The 12,491-nt window shown below is 37.2% G+C and overlaps 1 protein-coding gene across 1 annotated transcript in view; it reads left to right on the plus strand.

Annotated features, from left to right (window-relative positions):
* The window catches only part of spon2a (spondin 2a, extracellular matrix protein), a 34,462-nt gene extending 24,838 nt beyond the window's left edge, over positions 1-9,624 (plus strand). The window contains exons 4-6 of the mRNA XM_073820847.1: positions 4,337-4,528; positions 6,637-6,808; positions 9,177-9,624. Of these exons, the coding sequence (XP_073676948.1) occupies positions 4,337-4,528; positions 6,637-6,808; positions 9,177-9,364 (552 nt within the window). The 3' untranslated portion in view covers positions 9,365-9,624. The remainder of the gene's footprint in view (positions 1-4,336; positions 4,529-6,636; positions 6,809-9,176) is intronic.
* The last annotated feature ends 2,867 nt before the right edge of the window (positions 9,625-12,491 follow it).

Below are 12,491 nucleotides of genomic sequence, written 5' to 3' on the forward strand. Positions count from 1 at the left end.
GAGGGATGAGGCACCGCTCGCCTCTCACGCTAGAGAAATTGATATAGCAGGAGGTATTCCTGGAAAAGCCACGGAATGAGAAGAGACGTAGGAGAGATGTGAGGGAGAGACAAGAGTAAATCCAGTCTGGAGAAAAGTCAGCTGTGGACTGGATGTTGTCATAAGGTACCAAACTGTGGCCCAAATATGGAAACAAAGTGCAGACGACAAATATATCTCTTCTGTTTTTAATGTTTGCTTTAGGAATGCCCTAAAATGTGTGATCTGCACTCCTAAAATGAAGGTTATTTACTGGAACCAGACGTTGCATGAAGAACCTTTCACATCCATTGAAACTTGCTAAGAGTTCTTTAGATTATTAAAATGTTCACAGTAAGATAAATAGTTATTTTAAAGGTGAAATCATGAAAATCGGACTTTTTCCATGTTTAAGTGCTATAATCGGGTTGCCCGTGCATCTACCAACCCCGGAAATGTGAAAAAGGACAAGCCAATAACTTTGTTTTGGTAAGACTTTCTTTGCAAGTATGTGAAAAAGCGAGCATGTCAGATTTAGCTTCCTCCGTGACGTGATAAGGGGATCTTATTATAATATTACCGCCCCCAAAATATGCGCCACTATTTTGTTTTCACAAGCGACAATGGTGTACCAGTTCTAACGCCATGGTGAAAGTTTGAGCAAAGCATACTAACTGTTTTGCCTTTAGCTGCACAAACGAGCACAGAACACTATTTAGAGTTTATTGATTTATTTACTTTATATTACGCTTCTGCCACAGAGATCTAATATAAACATGTGATTTCTTTCCCAGCTGTTTACCTTCACAGACATAACCGACTGTTTTTGTAACTTGAGTGTGTTTTTAACATTAACTTGTGTGTATTTGACAGTTTAAGCGCAATAAGACATAAAAGAGAGTTAGTTTAGTACTCGCATGCCGCGTGACAGCCACTTTCTGTGCTTTCCATATCAGAAGTTAAAACTAATATGTGACCCTGGACTAGAGGGCTGCATTGGGATTGGGACCCGCCGGGTCCCGCGGGACCCAACGCAAATCTCGCGGGAGCGGGCGGTTTGAACTTTGCTGCGGGCGGGAATGGGCGGCTAAAAACAAGCACTGCGGGATCGGGATGCTCAGCGCGCTTTGCGTTAGTGAGGAAAAAAGTCTTGCACTTACTTCGTTTTCAGGATACGGAGGTATTCCAATAAGGTAAAGTGCAACTCCATTCATTGGACAGCTTAACTTGTTTTGCAGGAGGATTTCGAGAGGGGGTTTCGGGAAAACCTGTCCAGTTTTCTTCCGTCCATTCGCCTTTTTCCCGTTGTTTGGGCTGCCTCGCAGTGCCCTCCCTCTTCCGATGCAAATCCGTTCTGTACTTCTAACGGCCTGTCTACGGCACAACGCGCTGGGTTAGTCTGTGTGTTGTAATGAGTGGCGCGGTGCTCCCTCCTCTGGCTGCATACGGCGATTACGTGAAAAAAAGTACTTGAAGTCGGTAGCCTAAGCGTTTTAGATGTCCCCGATAGCCCGGGCTACTATTCCCTACCAGTTTGTCAAAATACATGCAGGCCAGGGAAAGAAACAAACATGAATTTCTTTAATAACAGCAATTTAAATACGTTTTTTTCCCTGCGGGACGGGAGAAGAGGCAAAATCAATGCATTTCTATTATCGTGCGGGAATAAATTCACAGAGTTTTGCGGGTGCGGGCGGGAGTGGACATACATATTGCGGGAGCGGGCGGGAGTGTAACACACACGTTGCGGGAGCGGGCGGTAATGGTCAGAAATTCGGCGGGCGCGGGCGGGAGCGGGATGAAGAAAACAGTCCCGCGCAGGGCTCTACCCTGGACCACAAAACCAGTCATAAGGTTAAATTTTACAAAACTGAGATGTATACATCATATGAAAGCTCAATAAATAAGCTTTCTATTGATGTATGATTTGTTAGGATAGGACAATATTTGGCCGAGATACATCTATTTGAAAATCAGGAATCTGAGGGTGCAAAAAAATCCAAATACTGAGAAAATCACCTTTAAAGTTGTCCAAATTAAGTTCTTAACAATGCATATTACTAATCAAAAATTACATTTTGATATATTTATAGTAAGGATTTTACAAAAAATCTTCATGGAACATGATCTTTACTTAATTTCCTAATGATTTTTGCCATAAAAGAAAAATCTATAATTTTGACCCATACAATGTATTTTTGGCTATTGCTACAAACATACCCCAGCGACTTAAGACTGGTTTTGTGGTCCAGGGTCACATATGGTTTAAATGCATGATTTCATCTTGACATGATAATCATAACCACCCTGCTGAAAAAAACAGCTAAAACCAGCCTAGGCTGGTTGGCTGGTCTTAGTTGGTTTAAGATGGAAGTAGCTGGTTTTAGCTGGTCTCCCAGGCTGGTTTAAGCTGGTGGTCTCCCAGCCTGACCAGCTAAGACCGAAAGTGGCTAACACCCCTCTGAAACCAGCCTGCTGACCAGCTAAAACCAGCCAATCAGCCTGGGCTGGTTTTAGCTGTTTTTTTTCAGCAGGGCAAACTGATGTTTTTTGGCAGAGTATCTGAGGTACAAGCTGTAAGGGCACAGTCCTATTCTGGAAAAGGGGGTGGGGAATAAATGATCTATGGGGTGATTTTGAGCTGAAACATCACAGACACATTCTGGGGACACCTGAGACTTATATTACATTTAGTAAAAAAGGGGCATGGGTCTCCTTTAAAAACTGTGGAATAGAAGGTTCTTTAAGGAACCAAAATGTTGCTTGATGACAGTCTGCTCTTCCATAGCTTAAAAGGCTTAAAGGATTACTCCACTTCCAAAATAAAAAACGTATTGATAATTTTCGCCCTACCCTAACTGCCTTGAACCGGAGTGCACAGACTACGCATGCGTATTGCAAAGCTAGACAAGATGAGCATTTAAGGTTAAAAAGAATGTACTTTTTCTGTTTTTTTGTTGAAAATAACCAATCGGTTCGCTAGATAGACTCTTATTCCTTGGCTGGGATCATGTAGAACCCTTTGAAGCTGCATTGAAATTGCAATTTAGACCTTTAACCCGTTGGCTCCCATTGAAGTCTATTATATGGATAAAAATCCTGGAATGTTTTCCTCAAAAAATGTTTTACAAAACGTTTTTAAGTAAAAACAACAGCTGGGGACAAATGAAAATAAAAAACATGTCAGTTTACTTGTTGAACAACTTGATTTGAGGGGGGGGGGGGGGGGGTTAACATTTTAATCCATTTCTTATATAAAATATATTATTTTTAAATTGTGGCTCCCTTAAAAGTTTTTAAGGCCCACTACTGGGCCCTGGCATCCTGGTTTAGAACCACTGACTTAAACGAATAGTTCAACCAGACAGTTCTGTCATTAATTACTCACCCTTATGTCGTTCCAGAAACACTTAAGACCTTTGTTTATCTTCTGAACACAAGTTAAGATTGTTTTGATGAAATCCGAGAGCTGTCTGGCCCTGCATACACAGCAACACAATTGACATGTTAAAGGCCCAGAAAGGCAGTAAGGACATTGTTAAAACAGTCAATGTGACATCAGTGGTTCAACCGTAATGTTATGAAGCTACGAGAATAATGACTTCATTCTGTGTTAGTCTTTGACGTGTGTTCACCAGAGTATCAGTTCAAATACAGTGTTTGTTCATTTTTATTGCAAACATTTAGATTGCAATTCTAAGGGTATATAAATGCTTCATTCATTCTAGTTCAAGTGTGAAAAGCCCTAAAGTTCCCTTTTGAACCTAGACGAGTAAGCATACCCATTACACACTAGCTGAGATATATAAATATGAAAACCTACCCTGAGATTTCTTTTTGTAGGAATGTTTGACTGATATACCTTATGTGAACTCAAGCAGACAGGATCTGTTAGGTTTTTATTGTATGTCTGATGAATCATCTTTGGCTGAATATCAGGCTTGTGCTGGTCCTAAAATAGCTGATGTCACTCCATGGCTCATGTCTCTCTGCGACTGCATCGTATGGCTATTCCCTCATTCTGCTCTGACCGAGAGGCTCTTACTGAATGAGGTCATATTTAAAAAGGAAACATTCATCACCATTTAGAGAAAAAAACCCAGATGGTCTAACCTAACATACACAGGAAGCAGTGGAAAATACTGGAAATGGCTATAAAGAAAGTTTCAGATGTGACTTATGAAGCCAATTATGTTAGTAGAGCATGCTAAGGGAAAAACAAAGAAGTACTTTGCCATTGGGTAAATCAGTGTTTTTAATGTCTGTGTGTATGTTTTCAGCACAAGACTGACTGGTCGTGTTGTGTTTTCTCTCACAGCTGTCTCTCATAGTGAAAGTGATCCCCAGTCCAGACTGGTTTGTGGGGGTGGACAGTCTGAACCTGTGTGAGGGTGGGCTGTGGAAACAGGAAATGACCTTTGACTTGCACCCATTTGATGCCGGCACAGATAGCGGCTTCACTTTCTCCTCACCAAACTTTCCAACAGCACCTCCAGAGAATATCACCAGGGTAAGATACAGTTTCCGTGATTCAGCTATACACTACTGTTTAAAGTTTTAGGGTCTGTATAATTTAATTATTATTATTTTTTTTAAATCAGAAATTAATGCTTTTATTCAGCATGGACATATTAAATCAATCACAAGGGACAGTAAAGATATTTTTGATGTTCAGCATATTAGAATGATTTTTACATCAATGATTACATACAACATTAAATAGAAAAGTGTTATTTTAATAATAATTTACAATATTACTGGTTTTACTGAGTTTTTATGTCTTGATGAGCCTGAGAAATGTCTTTCAAAAGCATTTTAAAAAATCTTCAAAAGTGCTAAAACTTTCAATGAGAGATTAAATTAAATTAAATTAAATTAAAATTTAATTAAAATACAATTTTAAATTATATTTACATTTTAAATTAAATTAAATTAAATGAATATGATTTTAAGATGTAATTGTAATGGGTTCTGGCATTTATAAACAATGATCTTTCATGGCTTTTCCTTTTGTTCATTGTGACTGGATAAGGTTTTAATAAAGATTGTAAGATTTTCCATTGTGTCAGGCACCAATTTCTGTAATAAGACCAAAATTCCTTGAGTTTTGAATCTGGCTCACTGGACAATAATTTGTATTATATAAACATACTGGTAACACTTTATTTTAAGGAGCAATTCTTTGCTTATTAGCATGCATAGCACTAGAATATTGGCTGTTTATTAGTGCTTATAAAGCACATATGTGACCCTGGACCACAAAACCAGTCTAAAGTAGCATGGGTATATTTGTAGCAATAGCCAACAATACATCGATTTTTTCGATATTAAGTAAAGATCATGTTCCATGAAGATATTTTGTACATTTCCTACCATAAATACATTTAACTTCATTTTTGATTAGTAATATGCATTGCTAAGAACTTCATTTGGACTTTAAAGGTGATTTTCTCAATATTTAGATTTTTTAGATTCCAGATTTTCAAATATTGTCCTATCCTAACAAACCATACATCAATGGAAAGCTTATTTATTTAGCTTTCAGATCATGTATAAATCTCAGTTTTAAAAAATGTACCCTTATGACTGGTTTTGTGGTCCAGGGTCACATATTAATGACTTATTTTGCATAACCATATTTTAGATCCCTTAATCCAACCCTATACCTAAACTTAACAAGTACTTTACAAACTATTAATAAGCAGGAAATTATGAGAATTTATTGAAAGAAAATTCTTGTTAATAGTAAATGTGTTCCCTAATCTAAGGAGTTACCTTTATATTTGCTATACACTGTAAAAAGTTTTCACCAGATTCAACTTAAAAACTTAAAAAGTTCAGCAGCTGCCTTAAGTTTTTAAGTTAAATCAGCTTAAAACTACAGGTCATTTTAACTTATTACAATAAAAATGAGTTGATATAACTTGTGAGTTGAAATGACTTAAGTCGATTTAACTTAAAATCTTAAGGCAGCTGCTAAACTTATTTTTTTTAAGTTGAAACTGGTGAAAACTTTTTACAGTGTAGAAATTTCCTTTTAAAAGTATAGTTTACCCAAAAATGAACGTTTTACTCACCCTCATGTTGTTTCAAATTAATATCCAACACAAAATAAGAAATTTTGAACAACGTTCACACTGCTCTCTTTCATATAATGATAGTGGATGTCAAGCTGAAGTCAAAAAAGCACAATAAAAACATAAAAGTGATTCATATGATAAGGACAATTTGGGCATTATTCAGCCACAGTCCTTGTTTAGTTTCACTGAAAGAAGTGCAGGTTGGAAGTTCCCCTATAAAGAACAAATTTTGTGTTTTAGGTAATAATATGGGTTTCAAAACACATCAAATTAAGTAACTGATGAAGTTTGATTTTGGGGTAAACCACTGTAGATTTGATCAATTTTCATGGCTTTTGCCTAGAAGTTCCAGACATTTTTTCCCAGGATTTTTCCATGCGAGCTCTTATTCTAAGTTGATTAAGGAACTGGTTTACATATGATTTTATTTGTCATAAATGTTATATTTATTTTAAAAACATTTGCATTTAGACATCAATGTCTTGATTTTGGCTGATCACAACTCTACCACATCAATATCTGTTTTGTCCTCATCTAGATCACCTCTCAAAAGCCAAACCACCCGGCAAATTCGTTCTATTACCCACGGCTGACTGAACTCCCACCTCTGGCCACCATTTGGGTGAAGCGACAGGGTAAACCTTCCCGTCACCCGAACCGAGTGTCCAATCACATCCTGCCTGACGGTACCAAAACCAACAGATTCTTAGGTAGGTCTGCATACACATTCAGGCACAGAGTTTTCCTTCTCTTGATCAATATTTTCCTATTTCACAAAGAATTTCATTTGGCTGGTAAAGTTCCAAAAAAGAACTGCTTACGTGCTTCCTCTAAATGTTTTGGTTTACCACAGAATTGCGCACGATTTCATGTGTTGCAGTGTTTTTTGGGGAGGGAGGGAAGTAAACAGTTGAAACTTAATGAATCCTAATGGACGCCACATGTAGTAAACACTTTTTTATTTGCTTCCACAAAAATGTGAGCACGTGTTGTTCCACTAACCAGCATTTTTTTTTCAGTTTATTAGGACAATTTGCTAGTATCACACATAAATTGGGACTTGCATTCTAACTGAGTGCACAGGAGTCATTCTACACTCTTAAAAATAAAGGTGCTTCAAAAGGTTCTTCACAGCGATGCCATAGAAGAACCATTTTTGGTTCCACAAAGAACCATTCAGTCAAAGGTTCTTTAAAGAACCATCTCTTTCTTACCTTTTTATAATCTGAAGAACCTTCTTTCACCACAAAGTACCTTTTGAGAGACAGAAAGGTTCTTCAGATGTTAAAGGTTCTTTATGGAACCATTTAAACAAAAAAGGTTCTTCTATGGCATCGTGAAGCACCTTTATTTTTAAAAGTGTAAAAATATCTATTGGTTTTAGATTATATATTTCATAAGTGTAACTTATAGTTGAGGTCAATAGTTTACATACACCTTTCAGAATCTGCTAAATGTGAATTATGTTATCAAAATAAGAGGGATCATACAAAATGCATGTTGTTTTTTTATTTAGTACTGACCTGAAAAAGATATTTCACATAAAATATTTTTACATATAGTCCACAAGAGAAAATAATAGTTGAATTTATCAAAGGTTTCCATACACTTGATTCTTAATACTGTGTTGTTACCTGAATGATCCACAGCTGTGTTTTTTAGTGATAGTTGTTCATGAGTCCCTTGTTTGTCCTGAACAGTTAAACTGCCTGCTGTTCTTCGGAAAAATCTCTCAGGTCACACAAACTCTTTGGTTTTTCAGCATTTTTGAGTATTTGAACCCTTTCCAACAATGACTGTATGATTCTGAGATCCATATTTTCACCCTGAGGACAACTGAGGGACTCATATGCAACTATTACAGAAGGTTCAAACACTCACTGATGCTTCAGAAGGAAAATTATACATTAAACTTTTTGAATTCGAAGATCAGGGTAAATTTAACTTATTTTGTCTTCTGGGAAACATGTAAGTATCTTCTGAAGGGCAGTACTAAATGAAAAAAACACGATATTTAGGCAAAGTTGTCCTCAGTGTGAAAAGATGGATCTCAAAATCATTCAGTCATTGTTGGAAAGGTTCAAATACACAAAAATGCTGAAAAACCAACAAATTTGTGGAACCTGAAGGATTTTTCTGTTCAGGACAAACAAGGGACTCATGAACAACTATCACAAACAACAACAACAAAAACACACAGCTGTGGATCATTCAGGTAACAACACAGTATCAAGAATTAGTGTATGTAAACTTTTGAACAGGGTCATTTTATATCTTTTGGACTATATGTAAATGTCTTTTTGTGAAATATCTTATTCAGGTCAGTGCTAAATAAAAAATAACATGGATTTTGTATGATCCCTCTTATTTTGGTAAAATAAATAACATTTTGCAGTTTCTACAAGGTGTATGTAAAGTTTTGACCTCAACTGTATCTGCTAGTTGCCAAGCTTAATAATGAAACATCAATTTGGTGATGAGTTTGTCAACTCTGTTACTGAAAAATGATATGGATTGACAGGTAGCAGTTGTCATTTTCACCATTTTGACTCATAATTTCAGTAGCAGCCTTTGCTTGGCCAACCAAATGTTGTTTTCTTGATCAGTTTAACCTCAATTTTGAATTAAAATCATCAAAATATTGCAAACTATAACAATGCACCCAATATAGTTGACAGGTATATACTCTTTTGAAGTTCATTTGAGATAAAAAATAATAATGTTTTGAAAATATGAACTTATTTTATTCATTATTTTGAACTTAATTCAAAAAGCAGACATTGCATTGACACTGAATAAACTGAAATGTAATCTCTTAATGGATAAAATGGTAAAAAAAAAAAAAAAAAAAAAAGGACCCTAAATTATACACTGACCTAGTAACCTACTAAAAAAAATACACATTTGTTCAATTATTTGGGATATTTGAGCCGGTCAGCTTTCAGTCCAAACACGCCAGTGGTCTGTTTTTCTTTAATTGGCCATGCATAAACATGCACATAAACATAATCTCTTGACGGATTGCTTCCAGACAGCTTTTCTGGCTAGCGCTCCTCACAATTCCTGCCTGTCTTGCAGAAACGCCGCTGGACTGCGAGGTGTCGATGTGGTCGTCCTGGGGCCTGTGTTTGGGGCCGTGCTCTCGGGGCGGCACGCGCCATCGCACCCGTTACATCCTGCTCAAACCCTCCAACAGCGGCACGCCGTGCCCCGAGCTGGAGGAACAGGAAGAGTGCACGCCGCACAACTGCCTCACGTATCAGTGATGCCGGCATAGACACTTTGACGCTGTCCAAACGGAGAGCCGAGTTTAACCTCATGCCAATGCTGAGTCACTGCCGCAGAATGTGGGAGAGCCGCCCGGCTGGACGTCCAGTGAGCTGCATTGGCTCCTCTCCTCACTGGAAAAGAACGGCTCGTATTCTGTTAATAGAGACTTTGATTATGGGTGCTGTACTCGCAGTAATCTCAGTGTATCTTTGCGTAATCGCACACTATTTTGCCAATATATTTGTGGAATAGACGACTTGCTGTTGCCCGACCACTGATTTTAACATAACTACATGAATTATCATAAGCCTTCCTCTTGGTCTCACAACAATAGCAGCCGTTTCAAAATTTGGCTTTTGAGTGATTTGACAGATGGTGCAGATGGTAGTAGGCTGTAGAAGTCAACTAGTAGTCCATTAGTGGTAAAATTATACTTGAAGACACCCCAGCTCCCGTCTCATACAGGCCTAATTATGTTCAAAATGCAGTATGCACACAGTTTACAATATATATTGTGAGGAATCACACAAAACGAACTGTCCTATATCAAATAAGGGACCGTTTATGTTGCAGGTTTTCATTTTTTGAAAGTCTCTTATGCTCACCAAATTGATCCAAAATACAGTAAAACTCATATTTTGAAATATTATTACAGTTTAATATGTTCTATTTGAATATGTTTTAGAATGTAATTTATTCCTGTGATGCACAGCTGAATTTTTAGCATCATTACTCCAGTCTTCAGTGTCACGTGATCCTTTGGAAATCATTTTAATATGCTAATTTGCTGCTCGAGAAACATTTCTAATTATTATCAGTGTTGAACACAATTGTGCTGCTTATTATTTTTGATTCTCCGAACAGCAGAGAACAGCTTTTATTTTGAACAGAAATATATTGTAACATTAGAAATGTCTCTATTGTCACTTTGTATTGTGTGTAACACATCCTTTCTGAATAAAAATATTAATTTCTTTTCTTTCTTTTGTTTTGTAATCTTATTTACCCCATCCTATTAAATATAGCGCTTTCCACAAAAATACTAAGCAGCACTACTGTTTTCACTAATGATTCTGACAATTCAGCTTTTCAATCAGAGGAAATAAATGACATTTTAAAATACATCCATATAGAAAACCTATTTAAATGTATAATAATTTTTAACAATGTTACTGTTTTTACTGTATTTTTTGATTAAATACTAAAATACTTCTTAATGGGACATTTAAAAACCATAATAATTCCAGACTTGTGACCGGTAGTGTATATGTTGTATTTTACGTTTATTCTAATAATAAACGATGAAATTCTCTCTCAAATCTTCTCCTTTTTGATGTTTTTTAATATTTCCTTAAAATATTAACATTAGCAGTCGTAAATGTCCCGAGACATCACGCTTAAGTGATCCTGTCACAGCAGAAAGGGAACAAAACCTTTATTGTTATGCTGATCATATAATTTGTAACCAATAATAGTATTAAATTAGGAAAAAATAGCAAATGTGTTGTTACACATTTGAACTCCACTGTATATCCTGGCCAACAACAAAATGATTGTCTGAAAGTTTTAGCTCTAGCTTTTCTTCAATGCAGAAGTAAGCCTATAGGTAAGACTTCCGGTTCATTATTCGCTATATTGAAATAACGAGAAGAATAACAAACCAGTGTGCTCATAAAAAGACAATACATTAAAATAATATGGTAAGACACACCAATTTGCAATATAAAGAGGCAAAACAAGCTGTTTTGTGACCAAAAGCCAGGTCCATTATATTTACAAATGGCCCAGTCGAACGGAAAAAAGGTGGATATTCCACGTGTTTGTGTGACCAATAATGGCATGATTATGCGTGTAATTTACATATAGTTGATGTACTAAATAAAAGGGTTATAATAGTACCACATGGCACATTTATAAATAATTTACTCTGAGACAGCTCACAACTGGTGCGGATAAAAACACAAACACGTTTAAAAATACTAGCTGCTGTTATAAATAGGCCATTCCACCGAATGGGTGCCATTTCTGTCCCCAAGAGATTATATGTATAAATATGCGTAAAGGTGAACTATAAAATACATTTTATCATTAAGCAAAGTGTCCTGCACACTAAATGATGTTTCATTAACAAAGTTCGGGAGAAGCGCGTCAGATACTTAGCGTAAACAGCACAAGAGGAGCCCACTCAAGTCAATCAGCGCCATAGGTTAAATACAGCTGACTCACCTCCTTTCACTTGATGGTTTATCAGTAACTGGTTCGCCTGTCCGCTACTACGTCGCAAAGACAAACTGCCACAAAAGGAGACGATTCCGACTCTCCTCCGGCCGGCTCCAGGACCGTGTCTTCCCCGCATTTCGCTTCAATTGACCTTATGCACGGAGCGTTCTTTAGAACTTCCGCATAAAGATAAGCCAGCTCATAAACTTCCGCTGAAGCTCATTTTCTATGTGCTACATATTAGGTGTACACTATTGAGACTCATCTACTACCTCGTTCTTATCAGAAACTGAGAAAAATTATAATTGCAACATTATAAACAATGTTAGCGGCATGAACATTCAGATTCATATTATTTAAAGGTTGTATCAGCGATTTCTAGCCTAAAACATAAAGTGTCAAATTCAGCTGACCTTTATTCACGATCCGCTCGCTGCCTGCCCCATAAATTGTCTGTGAAAAAACCGCGTCTCTCAGGTCAGCCTAGGGTCCGAGATATGCCAAAAAAACAATCGGCGGTATCAACAATAACCACAGATAAACAAACCGTGTTCCAAACAATCAGCGTCAGGGGGTTCGTGTTGTGGACTTTCCTACTGGTGCAGGGATGTGAGGGAGGCGGAGCGAAAGTCCACAACACCAAACCCCTGACGCTGATTGGTTGGAACAATGTTTGTTTTTGCTGTGGAAAGGTTGGTAGTGCCGATTGTTTTTTTGGCATATCTCGGACCCTAGGCTGACCAGAGAGACGCGGTTTTTTCACAGACAATTTATGGGGCAGGCAGCGAGCGGATCGTGATGAAAGATAAGCTGAATTTTGCACTTTATGTTTCAGGCTAGAAATCGCTGATACAACCTTTAACAACATATCATTTAAATGCGGAGCCTGGCAATCCGTACTCT

The sequence above is a fragment of the Garra rufa genome, chromosome 16 (genome assembly GCF_049309525.1).
Source record: "Garra rufa chromosome 16, GarRuf1.0, whole genome shotgun sequence".
Taxonomy (NCBI): domain Eukaryota; kingdom Metazoa; phylum Chordata; class Actinopteri; order Cypriniformes; family Cyprinidae; genus Garra; species Garra rufa.